Source organism: Cricetulus griseus, chromosome 6 (genome assembly GCF_003668045.3).
Source record: "Cricetulus griseus strain 17A/GY chromosome 6, alternate assembly CriGri-PICRH-1.0, whole genome shotgun sequence".
NCBI classification, from domain to species: Eukaryota; Metazoa; Chordata; class Mammalia; order Rodentia; family Cricetidae; genus Cricetulus; species Cricetulus griseus.
This window is the reverse complement of record NC_048599.1, coordinates 4,764,184-4,789,773: the sequence shown is the minus strand read 5'-3', so window position 1 is coordinate 4,789,773 and position 25,590 is coordinate 4,764,184. Positions and strand designations below refer to the sequence as shown.

At 50.5% G+C, this 25,590-nt stretch overlaps 2 protein-coding genes and 1 long non-coding RNA gene across 10 annotated transcripts in view; 2 read left to right on the top strand and 1 right to left on the bottom strand.

Annotated features, from left to right (window-relative positions):
* LOC113831164 overlaps window positions 1-25,590 on the bottom strand; it is a 59,547-nt gene that overhangs the window by 16,499 nt on the left and 17,458 nt on the right. For 5 of the 8 annotated variants that reach the window (XR_003486240.2, XR_004770575.1, XR_004770573.1 and 2 more), the window contains 7 exons: window positions 13,087-13,370; window positions 12,620-12,761; window positions 5,272-5,367; window positions 4,606-4,674; window positions 2,578-2,784; window positions 1,403-1,530; window positions 428-566 (listed from right to left, as the gene is read on the bottom strand). This is a non-coding gene — a long non-coding RNA (uncharacterized LOC113831164). Of the gene's footprint in view, window positions 1-427; window positions 567-1,402; window positions 1,531-2,577; window positions 2,785-4,605; window positions 4,675-5,263; window positions 5,368-12,619; window positions 12,762-13,086; window positions 13,371-25,590 lie in introns of all 8 variants that reach the window. The other 3 variants (XR_004770574.1, XR_004770576.1, XR_004770579.1) reach the window with 3 other exon arrangements.
* On the top strand, window positions 2,794-3,681 carry LOC103158534 (neuroendocrine secretory protein 55). The gene is made up of 2 exons (XM_035446823.1): window positions 2,794-3,094; window positions 3,158-3,681. Exons 1-2 carry the CDS (start codon window positions 2,794-2,796, stop codon window positions 3,679-3,681), a joined length of 825 nt encoding a protein of 274 aa, XP_035302714.1.
* LOC113831162 (guanine nucleotide-binding protein G(s) subunit alpha isoforms XLas-like) lies at window positions 15,369-18,209 on the top strand. Its single transcript, XM_027419849.2, has 2 exons — window positions 15,369-17,721; window positions 17,935-18,209. The coding sequence occupies exons 1-2, from the start codon at window positions 15,369-15,371 to the stop codon at window positions 18,207-18,209; spliced, it is 2,628 nt and encodes an 875-aa protein (XP_027275650.1).

The window sequence follows — 25,590 nt, the reverse complement described above, 5'->3', positions numbered from 1 at the left end:
TAATGCATTTTAAAGAGCATTTTCTGTGCAGATCCATTTGCTCGACCTCGGCACTAAGTGCAAGATGGAACTGTCTTTCAGTGCAGCCCCTGCTCCTCCTGAAGCTTGCACTGAACACATGCTGAAATGAATTTGTAACTGTATGACTGGGGCTTGAAAATGCAGTGTTTTGTTAAATGTCCACTGGCTGATTAAAATGCATCTTGCAAAAAAAAAAAAAAAAAAAAAAAAAAAGAGCATTGCTAATGCAGAATCCTAGTCCAAAAATATGTATTATGTAATGCATATTTTTTAATAATGCAGGCAGGCAATCTTAGTGTGTTCGTTTTAGTGAGCTGGCTCTGGGCTGTCATCTCTGTTATAGGCATAAAGCACTCCATCTGAAAAATGAAGCACTTTTCTCCATACACTAAAGAACTATACCTACCTCACTGTGGACAGCAGGCATCAGTTTCCATCAAAAGGGCATTTACCAGCACCCACACAGGCCTAACTTCTCCCTCAATATGCCCTAAAATCAGCTTGACCAATGTCTCTGTGTACCATATGCTGCTGGCAGAGCTGTGCTAAGTGGAAAAAAAAAAAAAAAAAAAGAGGAAGGTATGTGGAAGTGGTCAGATCCCTCAGACCCTACCCCATGAGACAGGGTCTCATAAACAGTATCCCCAAGAGTCAGCAGGGCACAGCTAGAATACAGCCAGCCATATGCTTGCTTGTGAGCTTTGCTAAACCAACCCTGCTCTATCAGAGTAGTTAGCATTTCAAGGCTACACACCAACTCCCAGACCACAAGATGAAGCACAGACACAGGCAAGTGACGGAAACAAAATCCTCAAGCCATCCAGAGCAGTGGTGGGGCTCTTCCTGAGCCCCTAACCTGCATCTGGAAGCTTTAACAAAGCCTAGTGCTAAGGGTATAAAGCTAAGTGACCCATGGGTGTCACCAGCTTAGGACATGACTGAGAATTCCACCTTAGGAAGGAGACCTGGGGGAGCAGAGTTTGGAGAGGCATCAGCACCTCTTCTTTGGATTTCTTCACAGGGACTTAAGAAAACAAACAAACAAACAAACAACAACAAAAAACCCCAGCCCAACCTGTGACATGTGTCCCATGTAAAATAACCCTGCTGGGAGTTCATGAGTCCCAGGCACACAGCTCTGCTTGTCCCTGAGGTAAAAAAACAAATAACAAGAAGAAGACCCCCCCCCCACTCCATATTTGAACAAGCAAGGCAAGATAAATGACACCCCCAGCTACCGCCTCCCCCACCCCCCAAGAACAGCGGTCACACACAGGTGGAACCTGAGAACTTCCCACCACAGGGATCCATGATCCATCCCCTCCCGGACCTACCGAATTCATCCTGTTTCCCAGGGCTCAGGAGCAGACAGACTACTTACCTCCAATTCCTTAGGCTTCAGAGACCAATACCACGATCTAGTGGTCTCTGGCCGCCCCCTAGCCATGACGTTCTGATCGACGCACCTGTTTTTCTCATGTAGAATGTGAGCTGGAAGAAGTGACGATGCTGGAAAAACGAGTTGAGGCTCTGGTTAAAGTACATTAACCCCTCAACACCACTTCTCTAATTTAAGACCTGCTTGGGTTCATTGCCGTCTTCAGCACCTAGAACAGAGCTCCGCCTGAGGCAGAGACTCTGGTTTGTTGGTTGAACCCTCTCAGCTGAAAGCTATGAGTCTGCTCAACGACTACCCCAAAAAGCCACGCAGAGATATCGGCTGTAGGGCCTTCTCCTGGCGGCTCTCAGCTTTCTTTATGGTCTTCCAGCACACCTCAATGTAACAGACTTCACCATTTGCTAAACATCGCCTTGCAAACTCCCACCTCTACAGCTACGGGGGGCCTTTCTCGAGGGAGGGCTTGTCTGTCGACGGGGTGCACACTGTTTGGAAGCTGTTCTAACTACAGTTACCGTAACAGCCCCAACAAAAAGAAACAGCCCTGTTGTCATTAATGGCTACTTAATTGAGGTTCCGATCCCTCAAACCATCAAGCCCTTGGAGAATGCCTGGTGCGAGGTCTTTAATACTCATGGACGGCCCTTATCCCACTGTTTGCAATTTTGTGTCCTGGTTTTCTGTTGTTCAATGGCTGTGTTCATGGAGAAGTTGAGGAGTGGGATAAACCCCGCGAGAAAACCCCACTCAGCTTCTCCAGTCCGCTAACCTGTAGCTGTCTTGCTGGCTTCGCTCGCTATAACTCGCTAGCATCCCACCGCCCCCCCCACCCCAACTTCTTTGGCGAAATCGTCTCAAACAAGGTTCCTGCCTGCCACCTGGCGGCCCACTAGAGTCTGCGCCACCGGCTATGCGCCACCGCGCAGCTGGCGGGAGGCACCCCCACCTCCCTACTGCACATGCCCGGCAGAAGTCCGCGCAACTTTATATGGACCTCGCTGCCCCATCTCTCCTCAGTCTCCTCTGTCCTCTCCCAGACGAGAGGACCAGCGGAGGCACCTCTCGCAGTCTGAGACTTAGAGTCTGAGACTTAGCGAGAGGCGCCCCGGAGGAGACAACCCTTCTCTCGGCTTTACCCTTCCCTTTCTTTTACTTACAGACGCGGGCTGAGGCGCGGAGGCTTAGAAAGTTCGCTGTGGTCGGGAAGGTAGGTGCATCCCCTTCTTTTCTCCCCGAGGTGAGACTGGGGTCTCCGGACCCAGCTTCTCACCTCATAAGGTTCATCCTTTTCGGCTTCAGCAGTTCTTGCGCAGTGGGGCCACTCTCTGCAGAGCCAGAGGGTGAGTCGGCTTCTCGGTGAGCGCCTAGGAGACATGGATCGCAGGTCCCGGGCTCAGCAGTGGCGCCGAGCTCGCCATAATTACAACGACCTGTGCCCGCCCATAGGCCGCCGGGCCGCCACCGCGCTCCTCTGGCTCTCCTGCTCCATCGCGCTCCTCCGCGCCCTAGCCTCTTCCAACGCCCGTGCCCAGCAGCGTGCTGCCCAGCGTCGGAGCTTCCTTAACGCCCACCACCGCTCCGCCGCTGCCGCTGCCGCCGCTGCGCAGGTTCTCCCCGAGTCCCCCGAATCCGAGTCTGATCAGGAGCTCGAGGGGGCACGAGCTGAGCTGCCCCGTGCTGAGCTGCCCCGTGCTGAGCTGCCCCGAGCTGAGCTGCCCCGAGCTGAGCTGCCCCGAGCTGTGCTAGCCCGCCCCGAGTGCCTAGATTACGACGACATCGAGTCTGAGACCGAGTCCGAGTCTGAGACCGAGTCCGAGACCGAGACGGAGACCGAGACTGAGACTGAGACCGAGTCTGACATCGAGTCCGAGACCGAGACTGAGACGGAGACCGAGTCTGACACCGCCCCCGCAACTGAGCCGGAGACCGAGCCCGAGGACGAGCGCGGCCCCCGGGGCGCCACCTTCAACCAGTCTCTCACCCAGCGTCTGCACGCTCTGAAGTTGCAGAGCGCCGACGCCTCCCCGCGGCGTGCGCAGCCCACCACTCAGGAGAGCGAGAGCGACAGCGAGGGGGAGGAGCCCCAGCGCGGGCCCTTAGATCAGGATCCTCGGGACCCCGAGGAGTCAGACTCAGACGAGCGCCAGGAGGAGGCGAGGCAGCCCCGCCGCTGCAAGACCAGGAGGCTCGCCCGCCGCCGCCGCGACCAGTCCCCGGAGTCCCCTCCCAGAAAGGGGCCCATCCCCATCCGGCGTCACTAATGGGTGACTCCGTCCAGATTCTCCTTGTTTTCATGGATAAAGGTTAGTTGCCCTGACCAAACTGGGGACCCTGAGACAGTGAGGTGGGAGGAAGGGGACCGGTCGGGGACAAGATAGGGAGTGAGCGGTGTCCACTAATCAGGCTAAAACGCACCCTGGGAAAGGAGAGAGGGCTCCTTTAATTTCTCCAGGGCACCCCGGGGCGCTTGGGAGGCCAAAGGTTTGTTGGACGGCGAGGCTTTCCTGGAGCCTTGCTGGAGACAACCTGAGGTCCCCGAGCTGGCACCCGGTGTGCGACACTGAATTCTGAGTGCGCCCCAGGTTTGGAGCTGCATACCTAAACGGCAAAAGTAAGTCAATTGTTTTCTACGTTTTTCTTCTTTTTTTATTTTGATTTTTTAATCTTTCCTCCTCCTAGAAAGGTTAGTTTTCAGCGCTGGAGTTGGCTTTGGCTAGAGCCCACTGGGCTCTGTGAGGAGGTGCGCGCACCAACTTGGGCGATCAGATACACTGTTGCAATGCGCAGAAAGTAACTAACTGCGCTGGGATTGGGTGAGAACTGTGGAGCCTGTAGGCTCCAGAGCAAAGTCGCACGTGCGCTCAGCCGGCTTGGGGCCTGGAAATCGGGTCCCGGCATGGCCAATTTGGAGGCTGCGGGACCCTGGAGCCAGTGCCTCCCCACGCCGTGCAAGCAGTCTTGGCCAGCACCGCTCACCTCTGGAGGTTTGCGGATGCCACGGATCGTGAAAAGGAGTGCGCGCACCTCTCTCGTGCGCCCTAGAGCCAACCTTCCCAAGCGGATAGGCTAGGCTAGGCGTCTGTTGGTAGCAAATGGTGCTTGGAGGGCACCAGGTGGAGGTACAGGGACCTTTCGGGGTGCCCTTCTTGGCAGCACAGACAGGATCACACTGGGGTATTGCTAACCTTTAGGTAGTACAGCTGGTTGGGCGGTTCCGACTTGTCTGAAGAGGTCCGGGACTGTGCGCCTAGGCCCTAGAGGCGGGGGAGAAGGAATGAGAGTCGTACTAAGTAGTCGTGGGTGGAAAGGTGAAGCGGATTGAGGCATAGGCTGAGTAGGGGGGTCGTGAGGAGCACTTGGACACCTTCCAAGGCGCCCCCAAAGATCGTGCCACTTGCGAGTTGGGAAGATGTCGGATCCTGCGTTTAGGACGCAGAGGGGGCAGGGAGGACGTGCTACAGCCATTTTGGCCATCTTCAGCTCGGGCGGGGCTGTATTTGCAATCTGTAACCTGAGGGGAGATCCGCAGTGATAGTTCCCAAACTGCCTTAAGCCCGTAACACACCTTGGAATGCTTTCCTCTCCAACCTTGGCTAGAAAGGCTGATAGAAAGTAAAAGGCACCTACTATATTTTACCTATTTGGAAACTTTTTTTTTTTTTAAAGTGCGTGCGTCTGGTCATGCCGCGGTTTGTGTGGCTTTGATGGGATGATTTGGATAATCTGGTTAAGGAATGTGTTTTCAAGGCTTGAAATCAAAAGCAGCTGGGCTCCTGCGCTCCTAAGAGGAGAAATGGTGCTAAAAGTAATGAATGCATTACATAGTCTCCTTCCAGGACCTACCCTGTTACCTGGGATGGCGTCGCAGTCCCCAGACTTTAAGTGAGGGTGGGCTGTACGCAGTGCGGCTAATTGCGTGGGTAGACGATGCGTGACGCGTGCGTAGCCTGCGGAAAAGAAGGGGGGGGCTATTGGTTTGAATGCGTGAAATTGCCTAAGTAAAATACATCTTTACCAAGTTAAAATTCTAGAAAACATAAAACAATGATGGTGACGTTTTCTTGACGTTAGGTGCCATTTTATCTAGTAATGTATTTTAGTAGCCTGAATTTCCCAAGCAACAGGTTTCTAGTTAACAGGTGGAGATGCCGCGGTTTTTAGCGTGTTTTCATCAAAATTGGGTTCTTCATTAGCTAAATTAGAATGCTGCCCTGTTGCTGGATGAATACAATTTTAAAAGGGTGATCTCCAGTCCCTATAGCCCCCACCACCTTGCTGACGTTTCTCTTAAAAAAAAAAAAAAAAAAAAAAAAAAAAAGCCCAGAGCCAGGCTTGATGGCGCACGCCTTTAATCCCAGCACTAGGTGGGGGGAGGGGGTATGTAGAGACAGGCGGAACTCTGCCTTCTAGACCAGCCTAATCTCTAGTTGCAGGACAGCCAGGGCTGTTAAAAAGAAACCCTGTGCCCACACAAAATAAATAAATTAATTAATTAAATAAATTTTTAAAAAAGCAAAACAAACAAAACAAAACAAAAAACAAAACAACGAAAAAGAAGTCTTAACTGAGCAGTGTGCCAGGCTCATACACGGGACACCCAAATAAGAACGCGCATTTTGCTGTCTCTCAGTAATCTTCCACTGTATACCCGAGTCACAGCAGACACATTTGCAGCCCAGCCTGCTACCCACCAGCCCAGCCCTCCCCCCTCCCCAGGGCTACTCTGACTTCACGCGAAAAAGCCCCGGGGGTATACAGGAGTAAAGCGCACTTGGGAAGGCACCCACCACCCACACAAGGCAAGGTTTAGCTAAACACATCTTCCAAGCCTACATTCTGTGAAATAGAGACTCCAAACAGTCACTGGGGTTCAGCTACTTTTTTTCCCTTTTCAGGGATTTTTCTAGCAGGTTCTCAAACATTCCCAGCTCCCTAGCCTCCCAACTGGTCTTTGTCTCAACCGTGTTAAGCTGGGGTTAGCATTTGAATGGGCTGGCTTTCCCTTTAACCTAGGTGGTGGCTGAGGGAGATTTGCCCTGGGAAAACCAGACCCCTCTAGACCCCTGCGGCGGGGTGGGGGGCGGGGCGTCCGCAGCAAAACTAGTTAAAACTATGTGCCTTAGCACTTAGGATTCTTCACTGCATTAATCTTTTGTTTAATGGAAAAAGTTTCCTTCTGTGGGGGAAGGGTGAGCTAATCAATGAATTTAAGTGAATTTTTTTTATGTGGCAGAGTTCAAATACCGTGTGATGGCAAAATCCAGATGTAAGTATTTTTTTTAGTTTATCAAAAAACCCTTAGAATATATATATATATATATATATATATATATATATATATGAGAATTGGAAACTGAGATGGGGTACGTAAATTCTAGATGAGGCCGCTAAGGTTTTTGTTTTGTTTTGTTTTGTTTTGATGCACCTGAAGCTGAAGCTACTACTGTTCTGGAATTGTTCACAGCCTTTGACTCTTTAGCCTCCATTTTAGCAGCTGTATTCGGTTAACAAGAAATTTGAAACATCGGTACTGGTAAGAATAAAGTTCTTTTTTTTTTTTAAATATGTATTTTAGTTAATCTCTCCCTGTTGTCACTGAGCAGTGACAACAGCTTGGGGCGTGCAGGGTGGCAATGTATCACAAACACAAACCAGGAAAATCAAACCCAGCAGGGCTAGAGAACAGTGATGTCATATGCCAACTGAAATATTGCTCCCCTCTAAAATAATGCCCAGAAATAAGATGTGAATCTCTAGTTGCAAACCCACACAGGGCAGCAGAATCGCCGACAGAAGATATGGAGTTAGTCTAGGCTGCCCTATCCCACCCTGTTGACTGGCTTCAGTCTTCCCTAGCGCCCCTTTCTGCCTCAGTGTCTTCTAAAATGCCCTAGCCGAACAAAATGACCCTATAACTTGAATGTAAAGCCAGTGACTTTAGCCCTAATGAAGTCCCAAGTCTCAAACGAGGATTGATAAAAAGTGCCAGCCGTCAAAAAATCTGTTTTGTGTTGGTCTGACGTTAGTTTTGTCAAATATGCTTTTCAGCTTGTGGCAAAAATGATTTAAGAGGGCTGGTAGTGAATGCAGGATTCACTGTTCTGCGTGGGGGCATTCTTAAGAGCACCCTTCAATGTTGGGAGTAGTGGTGTTTTTTCCCCCCCTGCATTATCCCCTTGTGGTGCAAACCCACAGGGACACTATGGGAGCCGGCCGATTGACAAATGTAGTTTAAATAGCCAGCTTGGAGGAGGCTCTCTCTAATTGGGATGAGCCTTCTCTGTCTTTCACTTACTTTTCATTATCACTCCCTCCCCCAAGAGCTTTTCTCCATTTCTCCAGCCTTTTCTTTCACGGACCCTGTCTCCACAAAATTTTAGCACTACCGTATCTTTTATACATTGCATGATAACAGCTGAGTACACACACACACACACACACCACAAAGACAAATACATAGACACACACACAAACAAACATGCACATATGCACAACTAATTTGGCTCCATTGCCTGGGGCAAACAAAGCAAACACTTCTCTCCAATATTGGTTCTGCAAATTAAATGACTGGCTTACTAGCACAGTTTATATTATGTTTTAGTCCCTTTTCAGGCATTAAAAAAAAAAAAGGTCAAATTTTACTAGTGTTATTTTTTTTTTTCAAAACCTTCTTGATGGGGAGCCCTCTCTACAACCAGGAGGAAGGATAGTTCATATGGCTGGGGAGCCACACAATGCTCAGCCAACAGAGGCAGGACACGGTAGGGGGCTGGCAGACCAGTGCCTCCACTGCACACTGTTGGGGATGGAGCTGGAGGCTGCCTACCGTGCTTCAAGTGTGCACGGCACAGCCTGTATGTTTTTTCCTATGGCCCTATTTTAGGGTGAGCACATTACACACCCGAAAGGGGATGTGGCTGCCCCAGGGTTAAACTCAAGCGATAAGAACACAGGATAGTTGAAGGAAGGCAGTAATTTGAGGCAAATGAGGAAGACAAAGGGAGTAGTGGGAATAGACAAAGGGGGTAGTGAGAATAGACAAAGGGGGTAGTGAGAATAAAGAGCGAAATTCGAAGCCTCCCGGCCGGAGCCAAGAACAAGGTGTAGAAAAGGAGGGAGACCACAAAGCCGGAAAATTTACGGCTACGCAAAAGCATTTTGAAGAGAAAAGGAAGAAAAAGGTTGAGGCTACAGTCAGATATGGCTGGCCACAAGTCTCTAGTAACTGAAGGGGGTTAAAACCAGGTACAACAAGGAGCAGGCGGCATCTCTTAATAGCCAAAGATGGCCGCTAGTGAGGATTTCAGATAGCCAACCTGAAGTCACTGTCCCCTGACGGCCTCACAGACCTAGCTCAGGGACTTCAGCTTCGTCTACAGAATGGAGTTTTTGTACATATACTTCAAATGCATCAACCAAAAAGACTTAAAAGCCAGTAATCTTATTTAACAATTTAAAACCTCAGCATTGGGTTTTGACTTGGGGAAGGCCAGCCTCTGAGCCTCCCATTCTCAGACTTGGGAGTGCAGACCCGACTGATGGTCAGCCAAAGTTGGCAGGTTTTCCCTTCCCCCAGGCAAGAGCTGTCTGAGTGTCCTGGCTTATGTTACTGTTCCAATTAGACTTCGTTAGGAAAATTTGCTTTGGGTAATTGAGGTTGTGTGAGAAGGTGAAATACACCATTCCCCTTAAATTCAAATAGCATTTAGGCCCCAGAAGCCCTCAGGGTGCCTGGAATTTCCACCAAGAGCTACAGAAATCTTAAATAGCCTTTCCACTAAACCCACCTTCCAGGACCCTACCCCCCATTACTTCCACCCCACCCCACTTGGCTGCTAGCAGCCTTCCCCGAGTGTCTCCTCTCAGCTGAAATAGGTACTTCTCCCACCATAGCCTCCGTGGCATCCTCAGCTGTTCCGCACAAAGAAACCATAGCACCGTGTGGATACCTCGTGGCAGGAGCATGTTGGGCTGAGGCACAATTTGGTGGCCCTTCTACAAAGAAGGCCGCGTCGATTGAACCAGGGCTAACAAGCCTGAGTGAGGGGCCTGAATTCTTATCAGGGATTTTCATCCAGACCTGATGGTCTACATTCATAAGCATCATTTCATCCCCCATCAGTCCCCAGTCTAATATCTTGCCCTATCTGTTAGAGGCATCTTTCCTTTCATTAGCGTCGGCCTGAAACAGGCCAGAGACGTAGCCCCCTTCGGCAGATAGCAGTAAGCGGCTGCTGCCTCCACCGGCCAACGCTGGCAGAGAAGGGGGGAGGGGGCTACAGCAGTCTTAATTGAACAATAATTAATTGAACAGCTTCCATGTCTTATTGCTACTCAGGGAAGCACTCAGAAAACCTTTGTCATCGGGAAGCTTAGTTAGAAACTTAGTGGTTGCCTGAATCCTTTCTCTATTTTCTCTTTTTCTGTGTTGGTTTCCTTTGCCTGAGAGTCAATGGCACAAACCTGAGCTATATACAGAGAAGGGTCCCCTCCCCTGCAGGCCGCCCCTTCCCCAAGGCCACACACCAAAAGGAATCTCACGGCCGGTGGCCGTGCTGTTCCTGGCTTCTGCTCCCTTCCCTCTTGCTCACTCTACCCTCTCTTCCTCCCAAGGGACCTTTTCTACTTGGCTTTCTCTTCTGAGGCTACAGGGGAAGACTCAAGAAAAGCTCTAGCGGCTACTTGATTATCTGGGTGGGCCGTGGGCTTTTGCAGTATTAAAAAAAAAATCCTAAAATGTAAATATAAACCTAATTGCTGATCATAAACAAACACTACAAGCCTAAGATGTGGAATCCTATCACAGAAAAGGGGGGGACCATGGTTTTTTAGGTGTTAACGAAGCCGAGGGAGAGTTTTAGTTGGTGATGCTTGGGCACCTGGGCCAGCCGCTTTGAGCAGGCTGACGTTACTCCCGAGAAGCAGAATCCAATGGGAGCATAAATAACACTTACCACCCTTTTCTAATACAGCAAACCCTACAGCCTTTCACTCTAGCACATTCCTCGTGTGGACGAGGCCAAGGCCCTGTACTTAGCTTTTGTGCCTCACACCTATTTAGCCTTCTTTGGGCACTTGCCTGCCCCAACTCCCTTTTCCACTGCTTCATGACTAGAGCCAACTCGCCTTCCTTGTTTTTACTCAACACCTCTGAACATTTACCTCCTCCCCTACTACAAAATCAACAGGACAAGGGAAGATATTTTAAAGTCCTTTGCTGGGGAGCTGGGTAAGCAGACAAAGGGGCGTGCTTAATGGCACCCACATGGTAGAGAGAACCAGCCCCTGCGAGTTGTCTTCTAATGTGGGCACATAGACGCTGGCCACAAGCACATACCCGCACACAAGTGTACATACATGCCAATAAAAGGGGAGTACAAAGGTCCCTTGCTAGCGTACAGTTTTAATGGGGACCATTAATCCGAGCAAGGTGAAGCCCCCGCTCAGGCACTCACCAACTCCAACATTGATCCCTTCCTACCCATGTCAGACGCGCATTTTTTATTATCAAGCCAGAAAAATCACCAGTGCCCATGGGCTCCCTACACAGTCCAACCTGTCAGTGTGGCTCACAGTCAACCTATATGCTCATCACCTCCAGCTTTTACCATACTGGGTTCCCCAAGTCCTTTGGTCAGGTCATCCAGTTATCTTTTGTGCTGCTCTTGAGCCATGCTGCTGGCATACAACAGAGCTCAGCCCTTAGCTCCATTCATCCAACTGAGTTGATCGGTCACTACAGGAGAACAAGAGCAGGAGGCAGGGGGCAATCAGTACTGAGCTCTTGTCTTTGTATGAATTTACCTTTAAATTATAGTGAGTTTTAGTCCAGTCTAAGGATTCTTAGTTTTTCAACCTGGGGTGATTTTGTACCCCAGAGGAAATCTGGACAAAAACGAGAGGACATTTTTATTATGACTACTTTAGGAGGTGCTAGGTGCTATCTATTAGGTATAGACTGGGGAAGCCACATAATCCCTTTCCACATATAGGACAGTCACCATAGCAAAGAATTACTCCAAACCATGTCACTAGTGCAGAGGCCAAGAAGCCAGGGTACGAGCAGGAACCGCCCCCCCACACACACCTATGGCGTCTTCCCTGCTCTCTGCAACTGTGCCTCTTATTTCCCTTCACGGAAGAATCTTTTATCTGATTCAGGGATCTCCAATCCTAGTATGGCTGATAGTCAATATGAATTCATGCTTTCTACCCTTCTCAACTTCAGACCCTCCCTTCCCAGAAATAGGTTGTGAAAAATCTCCTCAAAGCCTCCATCTTGCTTCCCATCTGCCATGTTTGAAATCACTCTGCCTACACACCAGCCGCTCCCTGACTTCACTAGGCAGTCCCCAGTGTCCACAACCAGGCACTCCTCTTTGACCCTTCCGCCTTTTGTGACCCGCCTAACACAGGAGCTTCCAGGGGGCCTCAGAACCCACCCCTTCGCTCGCGTTTCGTCATTGCGCCTGGGTCTTTCCTAAAGGACTTCCGCAGCTGCTGTCTTCTTTGTGCGCCCCCTTCCTTTGTTCCCTCCATCGGAACCAACCTCCATGTTGATTCTGCCTTTTCTAAAACTTGACTCAAGTCCTCATCTGCAAATGGAGAGGGAAACACGCCTTTCTCCATCTAATCCATTTCCTCCTCTTCACTTCCTGCCAAAATAGCCCGGATGCTACATGGAGTCCTTAGAAAGCCCATCCAATTGGTTTTTTTTTTTTTTTTTTTACCCCTCTTCTATCCCACTGCTTCTACAGGACTAATGGTATCCGATCAACTAGGCCCCAGATTTCCTTTTGTTGGACTCTTTGTTCCAGTGAGGTGAAGGTGTGCCCGCCCCGCCCCGCCCCGCCCCGCCTATTCAGAGTCAACCCATCTTTCTATGGAGAACCATTCCAGGCGCCATTTTCTCCATCCCATCTCCCAACCTATTGGAGGCCTTCTCTTTGCATTTTCATGCCGTCCTGCTCCTTCGCAAGGAGACGGGCATGATCTAGATCTTTCTCCCAACCAGGGAAGCGTGATATTAGAAAGGACATAGAACAAAGGATGCCCACAGACCATAAGGATGTCTGAACAAAGAGCATCTGAGCCCATTCTTTGATGAATGGTGCCTTGGGGACGGGTGTGGGAGGCCTGGGGAGCCCCAGAGAGCCGCGTGGCGGTCTCCATGGGTCTCCAACCTCAGCGTCTACTGACCTTCCACCCTGTGCAGGGTTCAGCATCCCTGGGTAATGAACTCTGTCCATCTTGTCCTCTCGTCTGTCTGTCCTCAGAGGCCTGGATCACCACCTCCAGGCCCTAGAAATGGCTCTTCACGGTGCCTCAGCGGTAGCCCTCTCTGTGAAGGGGTTAGCATACCGCCATCATGAACCCAAGGGGTGGTCCATGGGAGCCCCCCGACCTTCCCACATGGTCTTTGGCGACTGAGGGCATCAAAAAGGTTGACCCCCAAGGAGCTCACGGCCGATCGTGGCCTTCTAGGCCTGGCCGCCATACACCCACCCGCCAACCGCTTCCAACCAACCCAGCAAGCTCAACCTCTTTGGGCGTTCCAACGCGGCGCCCCCTATTGGACCTCCCACCCATATCCGGTTTCCGGTCTGAAGCCCCCTGCTCATTCGCCAAGCATTCTTGATTGGCGTGACCCCAGCCCAATAGCTGACCTGGCGCTGGGGTCGGAGGGGAGTGGGTTGGTGGTTGAGACCCTGTTGGACCATTCAGTGTGTGTTCAAACTGTTTCGCCATTTTGCGTGGGGGTAGTTGACCGAACTTTGGATCAAAGTTCAAAGTGTTCGGCGCCAAGTGTGTCGAACCGTGTCGAACCGTAGAGCTGAGGTGGTACGCCTTCGGGAGGTCTCGGGTTTCCCTAGCGGTCCACTCTGTGTGCTTTCCTGTACTCGGGGCGACCACGTGGACGCTGTAGGCAAGGGTCTGTGGCGTGCTGAGCCTGCAGTGGGAAGAGGGACATGTTAGACTTGAGACAATTGCAGCTTGCCGCGGTACACCCGCATGTGTCGTGCAATGAAGCCAGCTACATGGTGCATGACTGCCGCAATCCACCCTGAGTATCACTCCACACTCTGTCTCTTCTCCCAGGGTCCTGCAGTCCAGCAACCCCCTGCCCACTGCCTAACTGCATTGCAACAAAAAGACAATGGCTCGCGCCATTGCGCGTGCCGCGTCTATGGGCTCTGATCCGAGAGAGACAAAAAAAAAAAAATCAGAACAACAGCAAAAAACGCCCCTGCCTTGAATTCCTCTGTAGACCCCAGCCCTATGGCATTTTGTGTTTCATTCACTGAGCCCACCGGGCAATGCGGCTGTTTACTCTTGCGGTTCAGAGCCCACCGCGGCACCATCGGGGGCGCGCAGCCTGGCTGGCAGCCGCAGACTTTGTGTCCGAGCTAAATGCTGTCTGGAAATATTGTTGCAGTTCCAAGTACAGCGTCTGCTCTCTGGTGCTCACAGCATGAGGAGGGGGACTGGCAGGGGTCTGCTAAGGGATTAGCGAGGGGTTAGACGAACTGAACGCGAATCGTCGGCAGGCTCCCGGAGCCGGAAGCCGCGAGTCTCGGTCGCCGTTACTGCCGCGGCACGGTGGGTCGGTGGGTTAGTGCTTATCGGGTCCTCTAGTTTTTAAGACCACTCTAAATGGGTCACGATCCCACGTATCCCACCCAGTCTCCATTCCCCCTTCCTGAGAAGGCAGAAGCCCGTGCTAGGTGGGGGTCTTCCGGTAAGCCCCGCGCCCCCTCCCCTATCTGCGCCGCCGGCGCCGCAGCGGTAACCGCGTAGGGGTCTTTGCTCGATTTTGCCGCAGTGTACCGCCGAGACCCTTATTTCTACTGCGTCACCATCCACATAAACAAGCCGAAGCCTGATGCGTCACGCTAGGCTATTGCTGAGAGCCCCCCCACCGGAAGTGTAATGGGGAAGGGGCATATTGAAGGGGGATTTACCGAAGCTATCCTTGACAAACAGCAAACAAAAACATTTAAAAAAAAATAATAAAATTACCCCGGAGCATTTAAAAAACAAACTGCGTGTTCATATTTGACAACTCATCGCCCTTCATCCCCTCTCCGCCTTTCCGGTGGGCTCACGACCACCTGTCGCATTTTTATGATCGCTCCTCTACCCCTTCCCGGGCATCCTAAAGGCTCATTTCCCCAACTCAGAGCTGAGAACGGGTAATTGCCCGAGGCTGGGGTCCTCGGATAAGGTGTTTGCCGCAGACTGGGGTAATCTGGGGTGACAAAGTCCTCCTGCAGTCCCTCCTCCCCTCGGGAAGAATCTGATGGGGCGGGAGGGTTTCAGCGCCTGTACTCTGTCAGACCAATGCCCACGTCTTACGTCACGTGGCCCAGCAACGCAGGAGAGCGCGCTCTCTCTCTCTGGCCAGGGGAAAAGCGAGGAGCTCAGACTCAGAAGCAGTCTGGGAGAGGAGAGGAAGGAGGCGAACCTCCCTGCGAGGCCTGCGCTCATCAGCCCCCATACCCAAAGTCGGGAACTGCCGGCACCGGGAGCCAGCTCCCGGAGCCGGCTTAGCACTGAGACCGGCGTCCTCTGGCGGCAGAGAAAGAGTTTTACTAACGATTTTCGAGACGAATCGGCACGCTCTTAGATGCCAAGAAGGCGGGGCCAAAGTTAGCAAAGTAAGAAGAGAGTCCAGAAAAGTCGTGGGAGTGGCTGGCCGACCGCAACTTGAAGGCAGAAGTGTGGCTCCGGAGGCTCCGGGTCTTCCCAGCAAGAAATGAGGTACTTCAGCCACGATCTTGAGTTTTAGCCTCTCAGAATCTATCCTTACAAAGATTGGAAACTGAGGCTGGAGAACTTTCCAGCCAATACTCGAATATTTTAAAAGAAAAAATTTTTTGACCCTAGTTTGGCTGGGTGCTCCGTCTTACGGGGCCCCAAATTTATTTTAAAAAACCGCAACCGTGTTATGGGCATGCGCAGCCGCGTCCACGGCAACAATATGCCAGGACAACACGATATCCCCGGTGAAGTCGGGGAGCAGCCCGAGCAAGAACCTTTGGAGGCCCCAGGGGCAGTTGCCCCCGGTGCTGGGCTTGGCCCAGCCGAAGAAATGGAGGCCGAACCGTCTGCCAATGAGCCCATCCCCGCCGAGAACGGCGCTGAGGGCTATGGACCCCAGGGGGTCTCCGGAACCGACTTTCAGGGCGTCCACCAGGCGGTCGAGGAAGTCGGAGTGGGTGGAGACTATAGCCCCCCACCAGAGGAATCCATGCCATTTGAGACGAAACAGCCCAGCCCCGGAGGTTTCTGGCCCACCCTGGAGCAGCCTGGAAGATCTGGGGCCCAAGCAGGTCTCAAAACCTTCAATCCAGCGCTTTTGGAGCCCGGGACCCCCAGTGGTGCGAGCCCCGCCCAGGGAACCTACAGCCCCCCACCAGAAGAAGCTATGCCATTTGAGTTCAACGAGCCTGCCCAGGAAGCCCATAGCCAGTCGCCCTTGCCAGTCCCAGACCTTGCGCCAGGAGGTCCGGAGGCAGAGGTCCTCAGAGCACTTCCCGCGGAGCCCGGGAACATCAGATTTGCAATCGCTAGCTTGCGAGATGACTACAGCCCTCCACCTGAAGAGTCTGTGCCGTTTGGGCCCGATGGAGAAGAATTTGGGGGCGATAGCCCACCCCCGGGCCTCCCCCGAGTCACCCGACAAGTCGGCTTTGGCGGCGAGTTCCCGACAGCCGCGGTCCCGAGTGCGCTCAGTCTCGCTCCCGCCGAGAACGCGCCTCCCCTCTGGGTCCACAGCGCCATTGACAGACCGTTCAGCGAGGCTATCAGAGCTCCCGCTAACTTCGCCTGCGACAGTCCCCCAATGGAGATCTCCAGACCCCCGCTGGAGATTGGCAGAGCCTCCTCTAGGGTCGGCGACGACACAACTGTCAATATGGACGGCCCCCCAATCGCAAGTGTTGGCCCGCCCATCGAAGTCTCCGGAGCACAAGATAAGAGCGAGCGCGGCGCAGAGAGACCCCCAGTTGAGCGAGAAGCAGCCGACATGGAAGGAAGCCCAACCACCGCTGCTGCGGTGGAAGGAAAAGTCCCTTCTCCGGAGAGAAGAGACGGATCCTTCACCCAGCCAGAAGCCATGGATGACAAGCCAGCCTCAGCTGCCCAGACCGTCGCTACCGAACAAGATGCCGCCTCCGCGGCTGCCAGCGGCGGCTCTCCTCCAGCCCCAGCAACACCCGCGGATCTCCAAACCGATCCCGAAGAAGTCGGAGCCACCCCAGCTGTCCGCGCGGAGCCTGACGGAGGAGCAGCCCCGGTCATCGCAGCAGCAGCCACCCCTGCCGAGTCTGAAGGTGGAGGAGATCCAGCCGCCGCGGAGGAGCCAGCCTCCGAGGCAGTCCCTGCCGCCAAGGCCGAGCCTGCCTCCGGGGCAGCCCCCGTCACCCAGGTGGAGCCCGCAGCGGCGGAAGTCTCTGCTAAGGCAGAGCCTGCCGCCCGGGCAGCCCCTGTCACCCCTCCGGAGCCCGCTCCCCGGCCAATCCCCACTGCCAGAGCCCATCCGGCTGCCGGGGCAGTCCCTGGCGCCCCAGCGATGCCAGCCTCCGCTCGGGCAACTGCCGCTAGGGCAGCCTATGCAGGTCCTCTGGTCTGGGGAGCCAGGTCACTCTCGGCTACTCCTGCCGCCCGGGCATGCCTCCCGGCCCGTGCAGCTGCCGCCGCCCGGGCAGCCTCTGCTGCCCGGGCAGTCGCTGCGGGCCACCCAATCTCTGTCGCCCGGTCAATGTCTGCCTCCCGGGCATACCCTCCCGCCCCGAGCAGGGCCCATCTTAGACCCCCCAGCCCCGAGATCCAGGTTGCTGACCCGCCTACTCCGCGGCCTGCTCCGAGGCCGAGCGCCTGGCCAGACAAGTATGAACGTGGCCGAAGCTGCTGCAGGTACGAGGAGGTATCATCCGTCATCTGCGAGATTGACTCCTCCAGCGATGAGTCGGAAGAAGGGGCCAACGGCTGCTTCCAGTACCTTCTGCGACGAAACCGCCGCCCCGGCCAGACCCGGAGCCACACGGTCGGATGCAACCCAATCCGCAACTTCTTCACCAGAACCTTTGGAAGCTGCTTCGGAGCCCCCGAGAGAGCCCGTTCCCTCAGCCCCGGGAAGGCCAAGGATCCTTTTGAAGAGAGGCGCAAACAGATGCGCAAAGAGGCCATTGAGATGCGAGAGCAGAAACGCGCAGATAAGAAACGCAGCAAGGCCATCGACAAGCAACTGGAGGAGGAGAAGATGGATTACATGTGCACACACCGCCTGCTGCTTCTAGGTAATGCGGCATCTTCTGCCCCTGGGCAGTAGGGCCGCCCTGGGCACCCGGGGAGGAGGTGGTAGGGCCTTCCGGTGGGGCTTGGGCCTTGACCACGGGAGGAGGGGGTCTGGAAACCCTGATAGAAGTTCCACGGAGGGACCCCAACTCTGCCCTGGGGGTGGGAGAGGGGATTTTTTGAGGGTTCGGGTGGCCGAAGTATATACCCTCCAGGGAGAAAAGTGGTGCCGAGCGACACTGAGGGTCGTTACCGGCCGGAGGCCAGCGCCAGCGCCAGCGATCGTAGGCTGGACAGGCGGGGGCGTGAGGTGAGCCCAGAACTGCTGGGGAGGGCCCTTCGGGGCTCCCCCGGCTTAATTGTTCGTGACCGCGGTGGGCTAGGGCCATCGGGGTGCGCGCCCCCGCCTCGCCTGGCACGGCTGCTTCGACTCAGACAGCTTGTTGTTGGTGTGTGTTGGTGTCCATTTTCTGTGTTCGCCTGTGCATGACATGCTCAGTGTGTCCCAGTTTCATATCCCTGGCACCTTCAATGTACCCGCCGATTGTGTACTTTCACTCTGAAATGGGTAGTCTTGTAGAATTGCGCCATGGCGCCAGCAAAACTTTCCGTGTTGACACACTCACATTCAGGGGTACCTGTGGGAGGGCTGTCTGCAGCGAGCGGAGGGAGAGCGCAGGAAAGGTGGTGGGGTATCTCGGGTAATCTGCTGGGCCCCTGGCCCGGGGGAGTGCAGCCCAGCTGCGGGGGGGGGCTCCATAACCCCCCCTGTGTGTATGTTTTTCTCTCTTTTTTCCTTTGCGCTAAGCATTTCCTCACTTCTCAATTCGTACGTCAAACCCTCCCGCCTTAACGGTTGAAAAACCAGACACTCAGGTATCTGGGGCTTTGGGGTTATGAAAAAACGTCAGTATTTTGTATTCTGCACGCGCACGCACACACACACACACACACACAGGGCCCACCTGGGGGGGGAGGGAAAAGGAGGGGGGGATACTTTAGCCCCATTGGCAAGGCCACATTGTAAACACACACACACACACACACACACACACACACACACACACACACACACACACACACACGGTTGGTTTGCAGGGGGTGGGCGTGGCTAGGTTTAAAAAATATATGAAATAATTTTCTTAGTGAAGAGACCGAGGTAAGCCAATCACTTTCATTTTTTCAGCTTATGGTAGGAGGGGCCTGGTTTAAAAAGCCTGGGAATTGTGTGGTGGGCGTGTAATGTTGTCTTTGTATTTTAATTGCAATTAAAATAAAAAAATTAAATACTCTTGAGTGCATACTGAATATGTGGACAATGCATGGGAAGCCGGAAATATTACTTGTGAACCGTGTAAATGTTTGCATATGTATCTTTTTCAAGCAGCTTTAGCTGGGGGGCAGAGGATGGAAGGTAAGATCTTCTTTAAATCAGTTTGGGGTTAAAAAAAAAATAAAAGTCTTTAGCATGATGATTAAACAAACACTATGCCAGCCAGATGGGCGCCTTTGGAAGCCCTCATCAACCCCCCCCCCATCTGTGCAACTCACTCCCCAGCTTTCCATGTCCTCTCCCCTCACCAAGACCCCTCCCCTCATTGCACAGCCAGAGCCCCCCCCCCCTCCAGACTTCTCATCTCCAGCCTGAGTCATTCATTCTTCTTGCCAGATTAATCAGAACAGCAGTTAACAATGGTCTGGATCTGTGGCTTAAATAAAATCTTCACGAGTGAATCTCTACCATTAATTTATTTTATTCTCTAATAATACCTGTCAAGGGATCTCAGGATCACAGTTTCTGAAGCTATGCTTTATTTGTCTATTAAATACTTGGTAATCTGTGACGGTGTTTATTAAAGACCCTGGTGACGGGCATGACTGTGCTGTTGTGATGTGCGCCCCCCCCCATCATGATTTTAGATGGGATGGCCATTTTATGTATGCCTTCCTGGGGAAATAACTGTTATCATTGAATCAAGCATATGATAAGGGAAGTAGTTTTAAAATTCCAAATATCTGTTACATGAAAAGCATAGTTCATTATGTGACAAGGTTCTGGCCTCACTGCAGTTCCATTTTCATACTCCTGGAAGCTGACCTGTGAATTGGGGTGAGGTGGGCCACAAATGCCTGCACATAGCAGGCCCCAGTGACTGTGCATATCTGAATACAGCATCCCTTACCTCCTGGGGCCTCGCTGCCTCATTTGAGAAACAAAACTTTCCTAGGAAATTGTCATTTAAGTGCCCTCTAGCACCAGGACTTGGGTCTTTTGTCTAGCCCCTACCCCCAATGCAGGGGAGAAGAGGGTGGAGGCTTACATTATCCATTAATGCAGCTCTCTGCACCAAACCCCATGTCTGGGGCCAGGTTCTTTCAGAATACTAGATGCTTCCCTTGTTTCCCCTAGATTTTTTTTTTTCTAGAGGGGACAATTAAACCAAAACACTAGCACATTTGCTGGGGTACCTTTGTGGATGTCAGCCATTATGTCCTTTTGGATGCAGCGTCATCCACAGCAGGCCAGGCTGCTCAGAATTGGCCTAGGCCTAGCCTGAGCCTGAAGTAACATGGCCATCATTCCTGCTGCGTAGCACTGCAGCAGTGCTGTCTGTCAAAGCACGATGGCTGCAGTTGCCACCAGGATGGTTTCATTTTGCTAAAGTTACAAGACAGGGGTTGTATCTGGGTCCCTGTTACTGACTGGGGAGGGGGGAATAGGGAAGGGTTTTTACTCACATTTACCAGGCATTTTACTGACTCCCTAGCCCCATGTGTTAAAGAAGATACCCTGTCTTCTGACCCTGACCATGCAAACCTCCCAACCATCCTAGGTCACGCTTCCTCACCATCACAATGCTGATTCATCTGTTGCTTTAAAAAAAAAAAAAAAGTGTTTCTCTGTGTGCATACTCTGTTTTTATTGCCCAAATGTCATATTGCTGGAATTATTTTTTTAGAAAATAGATGCTAGATAAAAAAATAAAAATAATTTAATAAAAATAATACAATGTCTAGGGAGCCGAGGCTTTTGTAATGCAGGCTAATCCCAGACTGTTTCTATGTTGTTGTTAGCTTAAAATAATGTTGTAGGTTAGACCTTTTTCCTTTTTTTTTTCTCTTATCAAAACCTCATTTACGTTTTATTCCTTGAGTTGCAACGGAGCTACTAGATCAGAAATTTTTAGTATCTCCTACCTTTATTACAATTGTGTGGGCAAACACTATAGATAATATAACCACTCTGAGGTGATACCTCGTTTATATATTGAATCACAATTAATTGTATAATAATTTATTTGGCTGCCAAGTGGTACAAATACTGCACTGCACCTCAGTGCTTTTTTTTTTTTTTTAATGCAGCCATTTTTTTTTTCCTAAATTCACGATGCCTCCACTGAACTGTTTACCGTGGGAAGGGCATAACTTTATTGCCCCCCCATTTTACTTTTTTTTTCCTTTCCCTGCTTCTCAGTAACATCATGTTTTGCAGAGGCCCTTTAAAACATTTCTATTCCTCTCAAAAACATTTTTTTCCCAAATTGGCTAATTTTATTGTTAACTGCTCATATGGTATGAAGCACAGAGAAGCAGGACCATCTCCTGCCTATATGTTCCTTCCTGACTTAAAAGGGTAGGGGGAACCTCAATGCTCTTAACATGGTCAGTGGCCAGCAATGATAATGATGACATGTTCTAATTGCATTTTGCATTTTCAAAAGTATTCTGTCTCATCATGTTAATCCTTTGAAACAGTTCTGGGCAGTAAAAGCACCACAGCACCCATTTCAAAAGCATATCCATTCAAGCCACAGAGAGTAAATGTGGGGGGCTTTGCTTTTCTCCCAAAGGTTGCCAGGTGAGTATATGAAACATTCAGGCCTCTAGTTCTGACATACCACCGCTCATCAAGTCCATAAGAAAGAGTCTCCATGGCTTTCTCTAAACCGAGGGCATGACTGTTGTGAGTGCTCCGTGTGATCTTAAAATCCCTTGCTTGACGACAAGTATCTAACAAGTCTGCTGCTTTCTGAATTCTAGCCAGACCCTGGCAGGTCACTGACTGAATGTCTACCAAGTGAACATGAAATGTATGCTGCCCCCTTTAGGAAGCCATTGCTGTGGATGTTCAATACCCACAGTTGCTTCATCCCACCCACCCCCCCATACACTAGAATGCCTTTTTTTTTCTTTTTCTTCTTCTTCTTCTTTTTTTTTAATCATGTAGGTTTTCCTTTACATCTTTTCTGAGAAAAACCTCCCATATTTTTCTTTAGCAGGGCTCAAGCTTGTGACATCAACAACACCAGCAATTATTATTAATTAATAACCATGTTTGTTAATTACTATTATTTAATATTATTAATATTAATTACATTGTTGTTAATTAATAATAACAATGTGTTGCCCTTTTTTGTATACATTCCTAAATGGGCAACGCTACAGTATACAGAATCCTAGCTAAAGGAATACAGGGCCCCAAATAACTTTCTTTTCCTGGCTTTTAAAAAGCCATCTTTATTTTCAGTTTACAGCTGAGTCCCACTTTTCCATTTATCAAGAATCCATACATGATTTTGAACATTATTTGTTTTGATATTTTATTTTAATGTAAGAAAGTTGAATTAAACAAAAAAAATTTAAAGAGAAGATAGCCTAATTGATTAAAATTGAAACCACCAACTCTAGGCATACCCCCTTGTTTTTAAAATTAATTCCCTCTCCAAATAAAATGTGCCCACCCTAGCTTTTTTAATGTCCCTATGTCCTTTCAGGAGACACACAAATGGCAAATGAAAATTAGTTTCTAAACTTTTTTTTTTTTAAACCCATAACACAGGTTAAATGTACCTTCCCCTTTCCTGGGGTTTTAATTAAATTAAAGTTAGTATGGTTTTGTTTATGCTTTTTGCCTATTTTAAAATAAAACTTCACAGAAAAAGGAGTTTTCCAAATGGGAACTACAGGGCCAAAGGGAAGAGGCTAGGAGCAGTGAGCAGTGGACGCCACCATCTGTGGGGCCTCCCAGCAACACACAGACTCTGGTCCCGACACCCACCTTGGCAAGCTCTTTAGTGCCCTGGCTGGAATGCACCCTTTGTTCCCATCATCGTCCTAGGCTGACTTATGGACCCCTGCCCTAGGATCAAGCTCTTCAGAGGGAATGAGAAGAACATGGGTCTGGCCTTCTGTAATTTCAGATGAAGAATCTTTTGAGATCTTCATTCAGCTTAAGAATCCTAATGGGCAGTCTCAAGCCCAGGCTGGCCAGAGAGTCTTATGGGGAAGGGGACTGTTCTTCTTCATTCCCTCAAATGAGAGCCAGAACACGCTAGAGCTCCCAAATGCTGAGTTTACCACTTTTCCTCCTTTCTTTATTCCAGGTGATGTCTTATTTCTTGTATAGTCTCAATGAGAGATGGTTAGCTCAAGTCTAGGCACCCTGTGCTCCCAGCTTCTACATTTCATAGTTCACTCTTTGTACAGGGTTTGTAAACACAAGTCAAGAGACAAATGACACCTTGCCAAATTTAGGATTATATGATAATGTGGCAGAAAAGGAAGAAAAAGTCCTGAAAGGGTCACTTTCCCCCCACCCTGAACAAGTATCATCTGTCGTTCCTGCTCATCCTACCTCCCTACTCCCCACTCCCTGCCACTGGCTACCTGGTATAAATTAATTCAGCGCTGTTACTTAGCCCAGGGGTTGGAATGTGGTTATTTGATATGCAAAAAAGTGTCTTTAGTTTCCCTCAATAACCAGATCACTGATGATGAAGACCAGCTGGTGGGACAGGAAGAGGACAAGACCAAGACTCCCCCCAAAAGAGGTAAGGACCCCCCACTCCCCGTGTTAACTTTTCAATTATTGCCAACTGTCACAGGCTTGAATGCTTTGGTCTCTGACAAGTTAGAACTATTGGAAGTATTTTGCATGATCGAAACTGGAGGCCGTGACCAAGAAGGAACATCAGGCAAGTGATTTGCGACAGAGCAATGAAAACTAAGGAAGTGTGCTTCTGTTGTACTCGGAGGTAAAATCTCAAACTGCATTACAAAGTGATTTGTTAAAGCTCAGGAGAATTCAGGAGTATTTTTGACTTGAAGAGTCCTGCCCATCAAACCCAAACACTGGATTTTACTAAATTCTAATGATTCAATTTGGGGATGAGGAGAGAGGTATAAAAGTGATATAAATTGTTATGTGATTTAAAATCTGATGTCAGTCAGTGTTTCTGACACTGTCACTCACATTTTGTGTGGGGGACACATTAAGTGTGTCAGACTTTGTCTACTGAGTTGATAATGGGAAGGAAAAAGCCTATATACCTACCTTCTCAGGAGTGTCACAGTCACACTGCCAGTGTGACTTCTGAAGGAGACACCAGAACAGTCAGCTGGAGCCCTTTCTCCTGACTTGCTGGCTCTTGCCTGTCCCTTCTGTCAAAAGATCTGACCACCTCTCTCCTCCTCCCTGTGTGAGCAGTTTGCCTCTCGTCAAACTGGTCACTAGTGTGTAAACAACTATGAAGGCATTCTTGCAGGTAACCCGCACACAGGTAAGTCCAAAACTGGATTTCTTTACACAAATGTCAACAGTAATGGTCACAACGACACACAAAACCCAGAGCTAGGTGCTGAGGTGAGTCAGGGACCCCAGGGCTGCAAAAGAAATGGGGGCAAGTGTCCTGCAGCTTACCTGGTGGACATGATGCGTCCTCTAAGCTCCTGAGATCTATCTCTCAGGTCTGAACCCTGGCTTCTCAGGCAGTAAAAGTAGTTTACTGGTCTCATGGATGCCAAACAAAACAGAAATGACTTCCTCTTTACCTTCCAAAGGATAAAGTATCAAGAGTAAATGGTGTTTCTAGGGCAGTACATAGCTGCTAAGGACCATCCATCCAAATGTCCTTTCAAACCAGCACTGTCCTCAGTCTGTGACTGTGTATAGCAATCCCTATTTGTCCAAAGGGATAGGACCAAAGCTCAAAGGGTTCCTTCTTAGGAACAGCAAAGCTTATTTGTAATTAGTCCCTTTGTTGATTGGTGCTACTATTGTTTTCAGAATGTGTGGGAAGTGCACGTCTTAACTCCTTGCATTTGCACTTTGAATGGCTCTCCTGGGCCTAGTGCATGCTCAAAGAGCTCACCGATAAAACTGCAAGTGCCACGCAGGGACCTCCTGCCCACTGTCCCCTCAAATAAGAGTTTTTCAGTGGCTGCCTTTAGAGAAGCCCAGAGACAGTAAACCTGGGTTGATATTTCAGGTGGCCACTAGATGGTGAGGCAGTATAAGCAAAGGACGGCAGTGGGTCTCTATTGCCAGTGAGAAGTGACAGGGAAACCCAGCGAGGTGAGGGAGGGTCTGGCTTTACACTTATGCTGCCCTCCCCCCTAAAGAGGAGGCTTGTAGGGGCCCCCAAAGTTTAGCCAGACGAACCCTTTTTTTGTATTTTAAGCAGTGATCTGACTCCTTTTAGCCAGGAACACTTAAAGGGAATGTGTTAACCAAGGGGTCCTCCAGGCAACTCCATTAGCATTTCACCACCCCTCCCCGGGGTGGTGGTGGGATGCAGGGACACCTGTTCTGTGTACCGTAGGATGCTTCTGAGCATCTCTGACATCTGATATCAGATACACACACCACCATCACCATTAGCAACTACACACATCACACACCCCACACCCCACTGCTGCCAGCACAAACACCTTACTGTCACACCACACACACACACACACACACACACACACACACACACACACACCAACACTACCTTCTCACACATCAGTATGACAACCCAAAACTCAACACCAAATGTCACCCATGGTGGAGAGATGCTGCCTAGACACCCATCTCTAGTTCTGGGGAA